Below are 18847 nucleotides of genomic sequence, written 5' to 3'. Positions count from 1 at the left end.
TATTTTAGGGTTTGTTTTTATGATGTTTTAGAGTTTTTGGTCCTTTTGTTTGCTGCCCTGGGCTCCTGCTGGGAGGAAGGGTGGAATATAAATCAAATAAATGAATATTTAAATAAAAATGGGGGTCATGTCAGTGATGTTCTCTTCAGTCAAAGGGATTGTTACAAGGGGAATGCCTCCCTCCCCATGGACAGGGCGTAGGGAGTATATCCAACAGTTACTCACATTATAGATGGAAGCAATTCTTGTTGGGTTTAAGCAAGCTTGCATGCACTCCCTTTGATAGGGAGACGTTCCCTTTAACCAGTATTGGGGATATCTCTATCTGTTTGTTTAGCATGATGTAAGTTCCTCAAAGGGTGGGGTTATTTACTTCCTCCTTTGTTAGGGGATATTGATCCTTTTTCATATTCTCCATTACCCTCTAGCAGAGGGCATAGGCAGTTTCTTCCAGGAGCATGCTCACCAGTGACTGAAAATGGACTGAGACTACAGATTTTTTTCTATCTAAGCTAGAGCCTATGTTGTCTTCAACATGAAGGTCATGAGTAAAGACCCTTTATTCTTTTTACCTAAGAAGATTGTCTCTGTGACTTATTTGATTAACTCGTGCGCATGGGAGGAAGGTGTGGGACTGGTTTATTTTCATTCCACTGTTGCATACATACTTTGCTAAGAAATAGGACTACATATTGTTCCTATTTCATTTAAACGAAGCAGGTTCTGTGGCTCAGAGTAAACTGCGAATTTAACCTTTTCTGCCAGGCATTTTAGCATCTGTTTTTTTAAATAGTTGTAAACCACCCAGAGAGCTTCAGCTATGAGGTGGTACACATATGTAATAAATAAATAAGTAAAGCAGATTTTTTGGGATTTTATTTTTTTTAGTGTTTTTACCATGTTTGCTCTGTATCAGACACTCGTTTTAAAAGCGGTTTCCGTACTTACTGCTCTGTCTTCTGAGATGTTTTTTGCAAACCAAGGGCCTGTTCACCCGGGAGCTTTTCAAAGTAAATACGTAACTTTTGCCATCGCAATAGATTTGCTAGGTTCACACTCCCCAGTTTTCAATACGGTTTGTGTGTGTGTGTGTTTACAGATATAAGTAATCCTGTTTAAAGTGTGGAAAGAGCTTAAGTCGCATCTCCCTGCTACGGTCACATCAAAGGATGCATGCAGGGGAGAAACCATTGAAATGCTGTTTGCAAAAAGCGCTTTGATGACAGGGCGCAGTAGGAAGCTCCGCGCCTGCGCCCTGGATTTGCACAAGGGGCAAAGCCTGCAAGACGGTTGCCCAGAGCGCAGCTGGCATTCAGTCCTCCAGCGGTGGAAGGAACTGAGCTCTGTTTCCTAGAGAGGCAGGATGTTGTCATGAAAATGGGAGCGAGGGAGACAAGAGTGAAGCAGGAAAGCAAACAGGCTTGATTAATTTCCGAGGAGGAGGAGGAAGGAGGCTAGATCGTGGTGAGGACGCAAGAGAAAGAAAGAGGTGCAGCAGTGGGGGTGAGAAAGGGTCAGGAGTTTGCTTTAGGGGGTGGAAGAAGGGGGAGATCCTCCCCCCACATCTCCCCCGGGAATTCATGGGGGGCAGTCGCATGCATGCAACCCAGCTGCAACATTGGGGGCCGAACAGCTGCAGCGCTTCCATTGCACGATCCTCTTTGAAGCGCCCTCTCCCCCAGGAGTGGGGGTGGGAAGAGACGCCCTGGTGCAGAGGAGACCCCCGGGTGTTGGGGCTAGGAAAGCCGGCCTACCTCTCTGGGCTGCTGTGTGAGGACAAAAGGGGAGCAGGTGTCCCCCACCAAACACCTTGGACAAGAAAGCAGATCCCCCAAAAGAGAGTAAGCAAGCAAATAAGTGAGCAATATTTTCTCCAGGTACAAACGGGGCTCTTTTATTGTTCATTCTGTCCACAGTGTGTTTCTGTGAGCCCATTTCTGCACTGCGGTAGCTCCTGGGAGGAAACACGCTTTTTGTAGAATCATAGAGTTGGAAGGGGCCTATAAGACCATCCAGTCGAACCCCCAGCTCAGTGCTTACCCTCTCCCCCAAATGCCCTTTGCCTCTTATTGGGATCTCCTCAATCCCCCCCAATTCTAGTCTGTCTGTCTGCCTCTCTCTCTCTCTCTCTCTCTCTCTCTCTCTCACACACACACACACACACACACACACACACTCTCTCTCTCACACACACAGAGAGAGAGAGAGAGAGAGAGGTTAGGACAATCATCTCCTTGCCTTCCTGACCGTACAACCTCGTTGCTGCTGCTGAAGGATGGGGAGGGGGAGATCAGCCTCCGTTTCCCACTCTGGGGCCCTTGGAGGAAGGTCTGAATAAACGTGTGGCCAGCAAATAAGCTCATCTCAGTCATCCAAACTGTAGCCCTGCAAGGTAGGCAAGAGTGGTGTCAGCCTCCCGCTTTGCACCCCAGCTGCTCACTTTAGGGAAGAGGCCATTTTTATTTCTTTCATTATAGATTAAGTAAATGATCAGGAAGTCATTTACTTTGTGGTAACAGAGGAAGGTGCCTTATATTGACTTGGTCCACCTAGCTCAGTGATGTCCTTCACCTAAATGGCCATATTGAGAAGTTCTGGATTTGATCCTAAAGTTTTGCTCTTTTGGGGAATGGCTCAAGGTAAATGCCCTTTCTGCTTACGGCGTTCACAGCCCTCTAGTTTCAAAACCAGCCGTGGGAACCCTTTCTGGCTCTGCGGGCCAGATCCTTACTGGACCCTCGCCTCAGGATCCAACTTTGCCACGTTGGCAGAGCCCTTTCAAGGTGGATGCAATGGTCTGTGCAGAAGAGACTGTCTCTTGAGCAGAGGGCATTTTCTTCTTGCAGGGTCCAGTGACCTTTGAGGAGGAGGAGGCAGCAGCTGTGCACTTCACGGAGGAGGAGTGGGTCTGCTGGATCTGGGCCAAAGAGCTCCGTGCAGGGAAGTCATGGAGAAGATTTATGAGATTGGAGCCTCTTTTAGTAAGGAGACACATTTTCTTAACTGATAGATGTTCGAAACCATTTGCACCAATGATGTGTGGAGTGCAAAGTGAGTTTCTCACTAGGGATTCTGGGAGTTGTTGTTCAAACTCCACAGTGGGAATTGCTGCTCCGTTGGCGCTTGGGAGAGCACTCTCTCCCTCTCCCTCCCTCCCTCTGCCCAGTTTATACCTTTGGGGCCTAGGAAGATGCGGAGGTGGCAGCTTGCAGAATCAAGGTGGGCACCCCGTGCTTGCACCAGTCTGTGAGCAGGACTGGTGCCTGCCTGGATCCTGCCCCCACGCATTGGAGTTGAAGTCCTTGCCAGTTCTCAAGACAGCCCTAGTGCAGTTTCTGCAAGAATGTTGCTGTATTCTGCATATTGTTTTTTTTTTTATATAGTTTTTTATTCAAATTTTTCCAAAAAACAAACAAAACAAAGTAAGAAAAAACATAACAATACTACAACAAAAAATAAAAATAAAATGGTTGACTTCCGATTTGTCACAGATCAGCTATAAGTATATAATATACATCAAACCTGTCCCTTAATATGTACATACAGAATCCCTTTTCTCCATAAGCTGTCTTAATTAATCATCAAATCCCAGTATCATCATTTTATTTTGATCTTTCGACAAAAAGTCTAAGAGAGGCTTCCAATCCTTAAGGAATGTATCTGTCGATTTTTCTCTAAGTAAACACGTCAATTTATCCATTTCTACTAAGTCCATTAATTTCAGTAGCCATTCTTCCATTGTTGGTATTGATTCCATTTTCCACTTTTGTGCATATAATAATCTTGCTGCCGTAATCATATATAATAATATTCTTCCATATTTCTTTTCTATTTGTTTATCCATAAAACCCAGTAAAAAAAATTCTGGTTTTGACTGAATATTTATCTTTAAAATTTTTTGCATCTTCCTACCTATCTGTGCCCAGAATAATTTCGCCTTTTTACATGACCACCACATATGATAAAAAGATCCTTCTTGTTGTTTACATTTCCAACAAACATTAGAGACATTACTATACATTTTTGACAGCTTTTCTGGAGTCATGTACCAACGGTACATCATTTTATAAAAATTTTCTTTAAGATTATAACATAATGTAAATTTCAAGCCTTTTTTCCACATATTTTCCCATTGATCCATTTGTATGTTATGACCAAAATTTTTTGCCCACTTTACCATGCACTCTTTTACTTGTTCTTCCTCCATATCCATTTTCAATAAAAGTTTATACATTTTTGCAATTATGTTTTCATCATTTGTATACAAACCTATTTCAAAATCAGATTTACTTATTTCAAACCCATACATTTTCTTGTCCATTTTATATCTTTCTAACAATTGTAAATAGGCAAACCAATGAAAACTATATCCTTCCTTTATCAATTGTTCTCTCTCTTTCATTGTGTATTCTCCATGTACATTTTCTAATAGTTCTTGATAAGTTAACCATTTCTCTTTTCCAGGCATTTCTCTTCTATAAAACGCTTCTTGACTTGAGACACATAATGGTATTTTCGAATAAAACCTTGGTTTGTATCTATTCCATATTTTCAACAGAGAACGTCTTATAAAATGATTGTTAAAGTCTACGTTTACTTTTACTTTGTCATACCATAGATATCCATGCCATCCCCACTTCAGATTGTGGCCCTCCAAATCCAATAGTCTTTTATTCCTCAATAAGATCCATTCCTTTATCCAGACTAAACAGCAGGCAGCAAAATAAAGTCTCAAATTTGGTAATCCCAGTCCTCCTCTTTCTTTAGCGTCCTGAAGTAATTTAAATTTAACTCTTGGTTTTTTTCCTTGCCATACAAATTTAGAAATATCTTTTTGCCATTGTTTAAAAGGTAAATCAGAGGATATTACAGGTATTGTTTGAAACAAAAACATCATTCTCGGTAATACATTCATTTTTATCACAGATATTCTACCCATTAATGACAGTTGTAGTTTATCCCATCTTAGCAAGTCTTTCTTAATCTCTGTCCATAATTTTTCGTAATTATTATGAAACAGCTTTGAGTTTTTATTTGTCATGATGATGCCTAGATATTTCAACTTTTTTTCTATTGTAAAATCTGTCTTGTCCATTAACTCTTTCTGTTCCCTTAAAGTTAAATTTTTCACCAACATCTTTGTTTTTTGATTGTTGATCTTAAATCCTGCTAACGGTCCAAATTCTTTTAATTTGTCCATCAATATATGAATTCCTTCCAAAGGGTTTTCTAATACAATTATCAAATCATCAGCAAATGCTCTCAATTTATATTCTTCTTTTTTTATTTTTAATCCCGAAATCCTTTTATCTTGCCTTATATCTCTAAGCAGCACTTCTAAAACCAGAATAAATAAAAGGGGAGATAATGGACATCCCTGTCTTGTACCCTTTTGTATTTCACATGAATCCGTTAAGTCTCCATTAACAATTATCTGGGCCTTCTGTGATGTATAAATCGATCTGATCCATTTTATAAAGTTGTCTCCAAAATCCATTTGCTCCAAAACCTGGAACATAAATTTCCAATTCAAATTATCAAATGCTTTTTCAGCATCTAAAAAAATCAAAGCTGCTTGTTTATCATTTCGTTGTTCTAAATATTCCAACACATTCAAAACATTCCTGACGTTGTCACGTAATTGTCTTTTAGGTAAAAACCCTGATTGATCTTCCTGAATAAATTGTTGCAATATTATTTTCAATCTTTCAGCCAAAATCATTGTAAAAATTTTATAGTCATTATTCAGTAGAGATATTGGCCGATAATTTTTTGTTTTAGTTAAATCTTGGTCCTCTTTAGGTATTAATGTTATATTAGCATTTTTCCAACTATCCGGTATCTTTCCCTCTTGCAAAATAGAATTCATTGTAGACTGTAAGGGTAGCAAGAGTTCTTCCTCCAAACATTTATAATACATTGCAGATAGCCCATCTGGTCCTGGCGCCTTTCCTAATTTAATTTTATTTATAGCTTCAGATATCTCTCTTGACGTAATAGGGCCATTAATAACTTGTCTCTGAAAATCTGTAATTTTCGGCAAATTCTGTTTAGATAAATACTCTTCTATTTTTTCAGATGGAATTTCTTGACACTTATACAATGTTGAGTAATATTGATGAAAAATCTTTTTGATTTTTACATTATCTGTCAGCGTCTCATCTCCTTCTTGTATCTTTAAAATAATATTTTTTTGACGTTCTTTTCTTAATTTATATGCTAACCATTTCCCAGGTTTATTTGCAAATTCAAAAGTCCTTTGTTTAGCAAAATTTAATTTCCTTTCAATTTCTCTAACTGTCAACATTGATACTTGCTTCTGTAACATTTTAATTTGATTTACAATAGAAACTTTAGCTGGATTCTTTTTCAATTCTTCCTCTTTTTGTTTTATTTCTTCCAAAATTAATTGCATTTTCTGTTGTTTCTTTTTTTTAAATTCAGAATTACATTTAATAAAGTATCCCCTCATAAATGCCTTACTAGTATCCCAAACAATATTTTCACTTGTTCCTTTATATAAATTATATTCAAAGAACTCCTTTAATTTCTTCTTACATTCTTGTACTACTTTATCATTCTGTAATAAAGATTCATTTAGTCTCCATCTAAATCCAAGATTTTTTTTTTTTAAAGTTAATATCACAGGATTGTGGTCCGAAAAAGTTTTTGGTAATATATCCATTTTAAAAATATCCTTCGCTAAAATTTTTGACATCCAAATCATATCAATCCTCGAAAATGTTTTATGTCTTTCTGAAAAATAAGTAAATTCCTTTGCATTATCATTTATATATCTCCAGGTATCCACCAATTCTAAATGTTCCATGAGTTCAAAACAAATCTTCGGTAATTTACCTTGTGTCTCTTTGATATTTTTTTCAGAAAGCCTATCAATTTTTGGTGAGATTACCCCATTCCAGTCACCCATGACACACCAATGCTCATATGAAAACTCTGACAATTTTTCCATAAGTCCTGTATAAAACCTTGTTTTATCTTCATTGGGGGCATAAATACCCACTATCAAAATGTTTGTACCTTGTAAAGTAATTTCAACCCCCACAAATCTACCACTATCGTCCAATAATACCAATTTAGGAAGCAATTGTGGGTTAATATAGAGAACAACTCCATTTTTTTTTTTTGGTCCAGCTGAAATAAATTCTTCACCCAAATTTTTACAAATCAAATATTTGGAATCTTTCTTCTGAATATGAGTTTCTTGTAGACAAATTATATCCAATTTTAATTTTTTCAAATAATGAAACACTTTCTTTCTCTTCTGCGCCGTGTTGGCTCCATTTATATTCCAAGTTAGGTATTTGTAATCCATCATTAAGCGTGTATTTTAAAATTTGCCTGATGCTCCTTTTGATCCATCATCTTCCTTCCCCTCCTCTGCATATCCTTGTTGACTTTGTTTCCCAGGAACTATATCCATATCTTTGAGTTTATCTTCTTCCATATCTTTTGAAGCTTTTCTCAAGAAGTCCCTTGCTTTTTGAACAGTATTCAGTCTGTATTTCTGTTGTCTGAATGTAAAAATCACTCCTTCTGGAACGTCCCACCTAAATTGAATTTTGCATTGCTTAAGTTTTTCTGTAAGGAAAGCATATTCTTTTCTCTTACGTAAAAGTCTAATAGGAATTTCCTTCATCACCAGTATTTCCTTACCATCAATTTTAAAGGTATATTTAAAGTGTTGCTGTAAAACCATATCTCTGGTCGTCTTCTTTACGAAATGAACAAGCACATCTCTTGGAATTTTTTTCATTGTTGCATATCTGGAGTTAATTCTATAAACTTTGTCTATTTCAAATTCCATCCTATCTTCATTCAAGTCCAGAAATTTTACTAAAGCATTAACAATTTTATCTCTAATGTCTTCACCTGTTTCCTCAGGGATTGCACGGAATCTCAAACAATGCTCTTTATTTCTCATTTCAGTCACAGCTAAATAGTCCAAATTTTTTTCTAGTTCCAGATTTAGTATATCTGTTCTATTCTCCAAGGTTTGTACCTTTTCTTTAGTATTTTTTGCATCTTCCTTTATTTGCCCAATTGTCCCTTTAATCTCATCCACTTGTGTTTTAATATAGTCTTTTATATCTGTCAATTCAGTTTTCATTTCCTGTTTCATTTCCTGTTTTATAGCATTAATCCCTTCCATTATTTTTTGAAACATTTCTGAGGGTATATCCTCTTCCTGTGTATCAATAGAACCTCTTCGCCCCTGGGCCTTGGTTGTTTTTTTAGTTGTCATTTTCAAAAAGAGGCCTTTAATTTCTAATATTAATCACTGTTTCAGAACCTAAGGGCAGTCTATTTCTTTTCTTTTTTTCCCTCCACCAAAAAGAAGAGTTAATATTCCAGGCCTATTATTGAAATCCAGCCAGCACAACACAGTCCTTATCTGCTTCCAAGAATGCAAAACAATTCTGGTTGCCAAGACTAAACAATTAGTAGCATATACGAGCAGCGGATTCATCCAACAAGAAATAGTCCAAAGAGAAAAATAGTCCAAAATATAATAATTACCTCTCATCCGTTTTTAAACTTTAAAAGTCCAAATTCAAGCCAGCTTTTTGTCGTAAAAAAAGTATATAAGTTGCTTATATTTTCTTTCTTCCTTAATTATATTTAAAAGAGAAAAAGTATGACTCACCCAGGTTTCTCAATTGCTGATTCATAAACAAATCCCTTTTATTGCAGTAATTTAAGCCGAATGATAAGGTTTAGGCAGAAGTGGGCTCGCTGGTTAAGAACGTTTTTTTTTGAGAGAAGAAAAAACGCTTCGCTTTATTCCAGTTCAGCTTGCGTGGAATTCCTGACTCCGTCTTCAGCCGATCGGCTTGCCTTCTTATCTCAGGAATTTCCTGATCAATTCCAGCCGCCGACAGCTCAACGAAGTCTTGTGGAAGATCTGATCGGTTCTCCTATACCTTGGAGAACATTTAAGCCAGTCCAAGATTCCTCTTGGCTGGCTTTTAACCTGAAAAAAGCTTCCTCTGAGGCAGAGCTCCCTCAGAGACAACCACCAGCCAGCACCACTTCCCGGAAGTCCCCTGTATTCTGCATATTGTTGTGTGTTTCGGTTGAGGAAGATTCTCTGGAGAAGCTGTCCAAATAGATGCCACTGAAGAAGACTTGCTTCAAGTCGAAACACATTTGGCAAATTATTTGAGATATGTTTGTGCTCCACGAGCTGGAGGGAGCCCCAGCTGACGAAGCATCAAGGCGAGTTAAGCAGCAGAGCGAATTCGGCAGCAGGGTGAGGAGGCCAGGGCCCCCCACTCTGCCCGTCTGTTCCCTGACCTCAACTAAACCGCAGTCTCCAACCCATTGACGTAATAAACCTTAATCAAAACTATGCAGGTAAGAAGCCAGCAGGGGTGTGGGAGCTTTCCAGTGTTTTGCACCGCCTGCAGCATGTACGACTATCTGCCTGTTGGACAGAAGTCGTGGGTATGCTCTCGGTGCAATGAGCTCCTGGCTCTCCGGGAACAACTTCATTGTCTTGAGGCCAAGGTGGCGGACCTGGAAAAGCTGAGAGAGGCAGAGAGGTGTGTGGAGGAGGCCTTCAGGGACGTTATAGCTGTGTCCCACTCCAACGATGATAGCTCTCCTGCTATCATGGACAACGATGGTCTCGGGGAAGGAGAGCATCCAGCTGAGGAAGAGGGAAACGATCCCTTAGAAGGGACCCATTCCTTGGGGGATGAGCAGCTATCCTCTCGTGCCGAGGATATATCTCCAGGGGGTGGAGGGATCCTTGTAGTGGGTGATTCGATCATTAGGAACATAGACAGTGGGGTGTGTGATGGGCGTGTAGACCGCAAGGTGTTTTGCCTGCCTGGTGCGAAGGTTGTGGATAACGCCCGTCGTTTAGATAGTTTGGTAGACAGTGCTGGGAAGGAGTCAGTGGTCGTGGTGCACGTTGGCACCAACGACATGGGGAAATGCAGCCGCGAGGTCCTGGAAGCAAAATTTAGGTTGCTAGGTAGGATGCTGAAAGCCAGGACCTCCAAGGTGGCTTTCTCTGAAATGCTACCGGTTCCACGCGCAGGACCAGCCAGACAGGCCCAGCTTCGCAGTCTCAATGCGTGGATGAGACGATGGTGTCTGGTGGAAGGGTTTGGATTTGTTAGGCACTGGGGAACATTTTGGGACAAGCCGGGCCTGTACAAAAGGGACGGGCTCCACTTGAACCAGAATGGAACCAGACTGCTGGCACTTAAAATTAAAAAGGTGGCAGAGCAGCTTTTAAACTGACTGAGGGGGGAAACCCGACAGGAGCTGAGAAAGGTCCGGTTCGGAATAAACCTCCCCCCTGGGATAAAAACCAAAGAAATGATGAAATTTTAAAAGGGGTAGGCCTAGAAGTAGGCATTGTGAGAGCAGGGGCACAGGATATAAGTTCAGAAGAGCAAAATTACCACAGGCCTAACCACAAGTGCCAAAGACACTTGAAGAGAGACACTGCTTACAAGTGCCTGTACGCTAATGCTAGGAGCCTGCGAACCAAGATGGGAGAACTGGAGTGCTTGGTCTTAGAGGAGAGCATTGATATAGTGAGCATAACAGAGACCTGGTGGAATGGAGAAAACCAGTGGGATACGGTTATCCCTGGATATAAACTATATCGGAAGGACAGGGAAGGACGTATTGGTGGCGGAGTCGCTCTATACGTGAAAGAAGGCATTGAATCCAGCAAGCTCGAAACCCCAAAAGAGGCAGACTCCTCCACAGAATCGTTGTGGGTGGTGATACCATGTCCCAGGAGGGACTTAATACTGGGAACGATCTATTGTCCCCCTGATCAAAATGCTCAGGGAGACCTTGAGATGAGATATGAAATTGAGGAAGCATCCAAACTAGGAAAGGTGGTAGTAATGGGTGACTTCAACTACCCGGACATAGACTGGCTGCATATGTGTTCCAGTCATGACAAAGAAGCAAAGTTTCTAGATATTCTAAATGACTATTCCCTAGACCAGTTGGTCATGGAACCGACCAGAGGGACGGCAACCCTGGACTTAATCCTCAGTGGGGACCGGGACCTGGTGCAAGATGTAAGTGTTGTTGAACCGATTGGGAGCAGTGACCACAGCGCTATTAAATTAAACATACATGTAACTGGCCAATTGCCAAGAAAATCCAACACGGTCACATTTGACTTCAAAAGAGGAAACTTCACAAAAATGAGGGGATTGGTAAAAAGAAAGCTGAAAAACAAAGTCCAGAGGGTCACATCACTCGAAAATGCTTGGAAGTTGTTTAAAAACACTCTATTAGAAGCTCACCTGGAGTGCATACCGCATATCAGATAAGGTACCGCCAGGGCCAAGAAGATGCCAGCATGGTTAACGAGCAAAGTCAAGGAAGCTCTTAGAGGCAAAAAGTCTTCCTTCAAAAAATGGAAGTCTTGTCCAAATGAAGAAAATAAAAAAGAACACAAACTCTGGCAAAAGAAATGTAAGAAGACAATAAGGGATGCTAAAAAAGAATTTGAGGAGCACATTGCTAAGAACATAAAAACCAACAACAAAAAATTCTATAAATACATTCAAAGCAGGAGACCATCTAGGGAGACAATTGGACCCTTGGATGATAAGGGAGTCAAAGGTGTACTAAAGAACGATAAGGAGATTGCAGAGAACCTAAATGAATTCTTTGCATCTGTCTTCACAGTGGAAGATATAGGGCAGATCCCTGAACCTGAACTAACATTTGCAGGAAGGGATTCTGAGGAACTGAGACAAATAGTGGTAACGAGAGAGGAAGTTCTAAGCTTAATGGACAATATAAAAACTGACAAATCACCGGGCCCGGATGGCATCCACCCGAGAGTTCTCAAAGAACTCAAAGGTGAAATTGCTGATCTGCTAACTAAAATATGTAACTTGTCCCTTGGGTCCTCCTCCGTGCCTGAGGACTGGAAAGTGGCGAATGTAACGCCAATCTTCAAAAAGGGATCCAGAGGGGATCCCGGAAATTACAGGCCAGTTAGCTTAACTTCTGTCCCTGGAAAACTGGTAGAAAGTATGATTAAAGCTAGATTAACTAAGCACATAGAAGAACAAGCCTTGCTGAAGCAGAGCCAGCATGGCTTCTGCAAGGGAAAGTCCTGTCTCAGTAACCTATTAGAATTCTTTGGGAGTGTCAACAAGCATATAGATAGAGGTGATCCAGTTGGACATAGTGTACTTAGACTTTCAAAAAGCATTTGACAAGGTACCTCACCAAAGGCTTCTGAGGAAGCTTAGCAGTCATGGAATAAGAGGAGAGGTCCTCTTGTGGATAAGAAATTGGTTAAGAAGCAGAAAGCAGAGAGTAGGAATAAACGGACAGTTCTCCCAATGGAGGGCTGTAGAAAGTGGAGTCCCTCAAGGATCGGTATTGGGACCTGTACTTTTCAACTTGTTCATTAATGACCTAGAATTAGGAGTGAGCAGTGAAGTGGCCAAGTTTGCTGATGACACTAAATTGTTCAGGGTTGTTAAAACAAAAAGGGATTGCGAAGAGCTCCAAAAAGACCTCTCCAAACTGAGTGAATGGGCAGAAAAATGGCAAATGCAATTCAATATAAACAAGTGTAAAATTATGCATATTGGAGCAAAAAATCTGAATTTCACATATATGCTCATGGGGTCTGAACTGGCGGTGACCGACCAGGAGAGAGACCTCGGGGTTGTAGTGGACAGCACGATGAAAATGTCGACCCAGTGTGCGGCAGCTGTGAAAAAGGCAAATTCCATGCTAGGGATAATTAGGAAAGGTATTGAAAATAAAACAGCCGATATCATAATGCCATTGTATAAATCTATGGTGCGGCCGCATTTGGCATACTGTGTACAGTTCTGGTCGCCTCATCTCAAAAAGGATATTATAGAGTTGGAAAAGGTTCAGAAGAGGGCAACCAGAATGATCAAGGGGATGGAGCGACTCCCTTACGAGGAAAGGTTGCAGCATTTGGGGCTTTTTAGTTTAGAGAAAAGGCGGGTCAGAGGAGACAAGATAGAAGTGTATAAAATTATGCATGGCATTGAGAAAGTGGATAGAGAAAAGTTCTTCTCCCTCTCTCATAATACTAGAACTCGTGGACATTCAAAGAAGCTGAATGTTGGAAGATTCAGGACAGACAAAAGGAAGTACTTCTTTACTCAGCGCATAGTTAAACTATGGAATTTGCTCCCACAAGATGCAGTAATGGCCACCAGCTTGGACGGCTTTAAAAGGAGATTAGACAAATTCATGGAGGACAGGGCTATCAATGGCTACTAGCCATGATGGCTGTGCTCTGCCACCCTAGTCAGAGGCAGCATGCTTCTGAAAACCAGTTGCCGGAAGCCTCAGGAGGGGAGAGTGTTCTTGCACTCGGGTCCTGCTTGTGGGCTTCTCCCAGGCAGCTGTTTGGCCACTGTGAGAACAGGATGCTGGACTAGATGGGCCACTGGCCTGATCCAGCAGGCTCTTCTTATGTTCTTATGTTGTGCATTTTATCTTTGCATTTTATATTTCTGTATTAGCACACCTCTGCCTTTTATTGCTGTGTTGTCATTGGGAGTGTATGCACATCTTGTCTGCAAAGCTAGTAGTTCACATCACACTCTGTGCGGTGAATTGCATGTGCATTGGAAATTGGACATTATTCTGTACTCAGCCATAGACTATATTTTCCATCATTCATTGCTACATATATTTTTCAGAATGATACCATGACTTAGAACTTAACTTGATGTGCTTTTGCCTATTTTGTCTAATTCAGCATTTGCATGGTTGGTACCAGAGATGGATTATGGGGAGAAGGGGGTGGGGGGAGAAACACTCTTTCTGACAAATTTCCCACTCCCCCACCCACCACCCCCATTGCTAGAGCCCTTTCGATATGCAAATTATAACTGAATCATAAACTGGAAGTTAAAATTAAACTGCAATCCCAAACATGCTTGCGTCAAAGTTGACTCCATCAAAATCGATAGGACGTTTTTCAGAGAAAATGCATTTAGGAAGGGAGCATTTATTTATATGCAACACACCATCATTTCCATTTCAGAGATCCAAACCATATACTCTGGCCCTTTTCTGTCTCTTCCCGATGCTAGCATTGATATCTGCATGTACCTTCTCTTTTTTTTTTTACAATAATTTTTATTCAAATTTTCATAAAACATACAAAACAAAATCATAAAACATTCAAAGACAAAAAACAAAACAAAACAAAAATGATTAAACAAAAAAATAAAATGTTGACTTCCCATTTGTCACAGATCAAATCAGTTATAGGTCTACAATATATAACAATCCTGTCTCTTAAATTATATTATAAAATCACTTTCCTCCAGTAGTTATCTTAATTAATCATCAAATCTCATAAACATTACTTTATTCTTTCCACAAAAAGTCAAAGAGAGGTTTCAATTCTTTAAGAAATATATCTATCAATTTTTCTCCAAATAAACATGTCGATTAATCCATCTCGTTAATAATAATAATAATCTTATTGTCATAACCATAGTCCAAATAAACATATCGATTAATCCATCTCATCAAAATCTGTTAGGTCCAGTAATTTCAATAGCCATTATTCCATTATCCATATTAATTCCATCTTCCATCTTCAATAGTCCTGTTAAGTCCAGTAATTTCAGTGTCCAATCTTCCATTATCAGTATTCCATAATAATCTTGCTGTCATAGCCATAGTCATATAATAAGAGTCTGATGGGAATTTCCTCTATCCCAAATATTTTCTTGCCATCAATTCTGAATAAGTTGCTGAAATATTGTTGTAAAGTCATATCTCTGTTCTTCTTTTTTACAGAATGCACTGGCTCATCTCTTGAGAGTTTTTCCATTGTCACATGGCTGCAGTTAATTCCATAGATTTTCTCTATATCAAGCTCCATCACATCATTCCAGTCCAGAAGATTATCCAAGCCATTGATAACTTTATCTCTAATATCTTCATTAATTTCTTCAGAGATAACGTTAAATTCCAAACAGTAGATTTTATTTCTAATATCCATAAACTCCAGATCTTTTTCCAATTCCACATTTGTTCCAATCTCCAGGGCTTGTATCTTCCCTTCCCGCTCCTGCGTCATTTTGCCCAATTCAATTTTATCTCCTTTCTACCCTGTCTCAGGGTTTGTTTCGTTATCTCAATCTCATCCATTATTTTCTGAAACATAATTACTTCCAGATTCTCAGCCACTTTCTTGATTGCCATTTTTAAAACCACGAAAACAAAACAAAAATAAAGAAGAACCACTTCTTATTTCAGCAACAATTGGGTTAATATTCCAGGCTTGATGACATCACAGTATAAACAGAGCAGCCTGCCTTATCTCTCTATGTTCAAGAACACAAAACAAATTTAGTTCCCAGCATCAAAACAGTTAGTGGCGTCGTGAAGAAGCAGATTCGTCAAAATAAAATAGACCAAAAAGAGAATAGTCCCAGACAATATAATGTTCCTCGGAATAGAAATCCCTCTTCTGTTTATATCTTTAGAATGCACTTCCAGGACAGCTTTTTGCAATAGAAACAGAGATAAGCTGTTAATTTCGTGAATAACAGAGAAGAGTTATAGCTCACCCAGAAGTTCTTTAAAGCTGATTCATTTGACAAATCTCTTTTTGCTGCAACAATTTAAACCAAGTAAAAAAAATAATAGAAAGAAGGGTGCTTGCCTGTTAGTCCGTTTTCTCTTTGAAGAAAAGATAAACGTATCGCATTAATCAGATAGAGCTTGTTCGGAAGTCCGTCCGGCATTGCTGGCTGGACCTTTTCTCATAAATTAATGAAATCCAGTCCTCCCAACAAAAACAGGCTTTTGAGGTTGATCTCTACGTTTCTCCCTGCCCGGGAGAAATTTCATCAGTCAAAAATAAAATGTTCTGACTGATTTATATCTGAATAAGCTTCTTCTGCGGCAGGAGCCCGTCTCAAAAGCAGGCACAAGCGAAGTCACCCTTCCCGGAAGTCACCTCTGCATGTACATTCTCAACCTGCAACATTGAAAAATTTATGGGAGCATTTCTGGCTACACAAATATCTTGCGGTGGCTTCACTCTTAATCTCCATGGAAAAAGGATTCCTCAAGAAGTGTAAATGTGAAGCGCAGCCCTGACTCCCTTTGGGGGGAGGAGGAGGAGGAGGAGGAGGAGGAGGAGGGCAAAGCTGTCAAGGCTGGTTTTCACTCCCTTTGTGATGAGATGATGTTGTCCAAATGAAAACAGCTGGGCTGGCTGAGTTCCACCGTGCCCTCCCCATCAGGCAGTTCAGGTTGGGCATCATATCCAGTGAGCGCATGTTCCCAAGTGCCAGGCTGACCCTGCTGGGACCACACGGCCCTCTCCTCTTCAAGGGGTGCAGGAGTTAACAAACAATCCCTCCTCTTAGCTACAAATGGCTTGACTTGGAATGGCTGAATATCTTGTGGTCAAAAGTAATAGTCCTGTCTGTTTTCTTGGAAGAATCGGAGCTCAATTCCTGTTCGGAAGACGGAGAGGAAGAAGGAGAAAGTCTGTTTATCCAGGTCGCCAAAGAAGAGGAGGAGACCTCAGCAGGTCTGTGCTTACCTGTGCTGCGGAGCCTCTTTTGGTCTGGGAATGGAAGCGTTTTTCCATTCCTGAGTAATATCATCCAGGGGAGAGTCACCCATCAGGCTGTGAATTCTCCTGGTGGATTTCTGGGATGGTTTTAAAAGGGGCTAAGAAAAATGGCTTCATGCCCAATCTGTGTATGTTGGAATTACTTTTTAAGATGTTTTTGTTTTAATATATTTTAAACCCTGTTTTTAATGATGTGTTTCAGAATGTTTTGAGTGTTTTGTTTGCCACTGTGGGCTCCTACTGGGAAGAAGGGTGGGATATAAATCTAAATAAATAAATGGAAAAGAAGGCTGTCAAGGGCCACCAGTCCTGATGTTTATGGGCCACCTCCGGAGTCGGGGACAGCAGCAGGAGATGCGCTCTTGCCTTTCTCTCTGGCTTGTGGGCCTCCCTTGTGTATCTAGTTGGTGCCTGTGGACCAGGCTGGCTCCAGGCTTTTTTGGAGGTGGGTGTTGAGGACAGGGTATCAATGAGGCCCTTATTCCCTCCCTTTCCTCCTCAGACCGCACCCCTCCTCCCCCTTGGCCCCAGCCCTTTAATATAAAATAATTTGGTTACCCCCTAAAAAGAGGAGGGGAACCTTTGGCCCTCCAGATGTTGGTGAACTGCAATTTCCATCAGCTCCTGCAAGGATGGCCATTGATTAGGGGTGATGGGAGTTCAGCAACATCTGGCGGGCCACAGGATCCCCACACCTGGTATAATTTAATCTGCATTTACCAGGGAGGGTGTCCCATTGGACTCATTGGGGCTTACTTCTGAATGGGTGCAACATTTATTGGGGTAATTTACATCCACAGTGGCAAGGGTTTTCACCCTTTTACCTTGATTCTAAAAGGGGTTCTTCCACTCCCAGAATTAAAAATAAAAATTCTTCCTCCTCTTAGCTTCGAGGTTGTAGAAATGGTTTGATATGGAATCCCTGGCTTTTTATGTTGTGGTTAAAAATAAGTTCTCATGTCTGTTTCCTTGAAAGAACGAGACCTCGCTTCCTGTAAGGAAGAAGGAGAAAGTCTGTTTATCCAGGTCGTCAAAGAAGAGGAGGAGACCTCAGCAGGTTGGTGCTTAGCTGTGCTGTGGAGCCTCTTTTGGTCTGGGAATGGAAGCATTTTTCTGTTCTTGAGTAATGTCATCCAGGCAAGAGTTGCCCATCAGGCAGTGAGTTCTCCTGGTGGACATGTCGGATGGCTGGAAAAAGGAAGCTGGATAGATGCATGGAAGAGAAGGCTCTCAAGGGCTTCAAGTCATGATGGCTGTAGCCTTCTGTCCTTGTTTTCTTAAGAAGATGATTTGTTTTAAAGGTGATTTTGGTGCTTCATCATTTGTTTGTGCCCCTGGATTCCCTTTGGAAGGAAGGACAGGATACAAATTTTATTAGTATTATTAGGACTGATTGTGGGATTCCCATACACATCGATTCAGGCCCTGTGGAAATGCTGGACTAGATAGGCCTTTGGTTTGATCAAGCTCATCTCATGCTATAAAGAGGAAGGTTGGCCATCAGGTTGAAATTCTCCTTCCATCCACTGAGAGATTCCCCAAATTAAAATATCTGGCTTGGATCCATATCCTGACAGTCTGAAGGAGACCCAGCTAGTTTTGTAGCAGAAAGTAACTTGTGTGTTTCCTTGAAAGAGCTAGGCCTCATTTCCTTTTTGGAAGGAGGAGAAGAAGAAGATCCACTTATCCAGGGTCTCAAAGAAGAGGAGGCGGAGACATCAGCAGGTAGTGGTGTGGGGCCCTTTGTGGAACTGAAGATTCCCCACCCACCCCTCTTGTTCCTGAATAATGTCATCCAGGGCAGACTGACCCATTAGGCTACAAATTCTTCTCATGATTTTGCCCTCTCCATTCCTCTGCACCTAAAAATCTCACAACATCTCGTTCCTCGGAGTTTTTCTTCCTCCACAGACCTTGGGTTGCGAAGGATGAAATGGTCCCATCCCACCCAGGATTCTGGGCAGGACTGTGGACCATTGATCTTAAGAAGAGGCGCAGTGGTAAATTTTGGAATGCAGGAGCCCCAAACATTCAAACCTAAAGCTTCTGTCCCAAACATGTATATCCGGCACTTAATTTCCAAGTTAAAGACTATTAAAATTTGAATAGCTAATAGTTGCAGAGGCACCGGATTCTTCTTCCCATTCTCTGTGGTGTGTGTACTTTGGGTTACTCGCTTTCGTTGTCAGGGACTATTTGAACCACAGACTCCTTTTTCTGGTTGTG

The 18847-nt window shown here is 40.8% G+C and overlaps 1 protein-coding gene across 1 annotated transcript in view; it reads left to right on the top strand.

Annotated features, from left to right (window-relative positions):
• The first annotated feature begins 1378 nt into the window (after positions 1-1378).
• Positions 1379-18847, top strand: part of LOC133381676 (zinc finger protein 883-like) — a 44294-nt gene continuing 26825 nt past the window's right edge. Inside the window, exons 1-4 of the mRNA XM_061621047.1 lie at positions 1379-1503; positions 2847-2981; positions 16484-16576; positions 17598-17678. Coding sequence (XP_061477031.1) covers positions 2948-2981; positions 16484-16576; positions 17598-17678 — 208 coding nt within the window. The 5' untranslated portion in view covers positions 1379-1503; positions 2847-2947. The remainder of the gene's footprint in view (positions 1504-2846; positions 2982-16483; positions 16577-17597; positions 17679-18847) is intronic.

This window comes from Rhineura floridana, chromosome 3, assembly GCF_030035675.1.
Source record: "Rhineura floridana isolate rRhiFlo1 chromosome 3, rRhiFlo1.hap2, whole genome shotgun sequence".
In the NCBI taxonomy this organism is placed as follows: Eukaryota; Metazoa; Chordata; class Lepidosauria; order Squamata; family Rhineuridae; genus Rhineura; species Rhineura floridana.
Note: the sequence above shows the minus strand (reverse complement) of the source record. Positions and strands in the feature narration are given on the sequence as shown.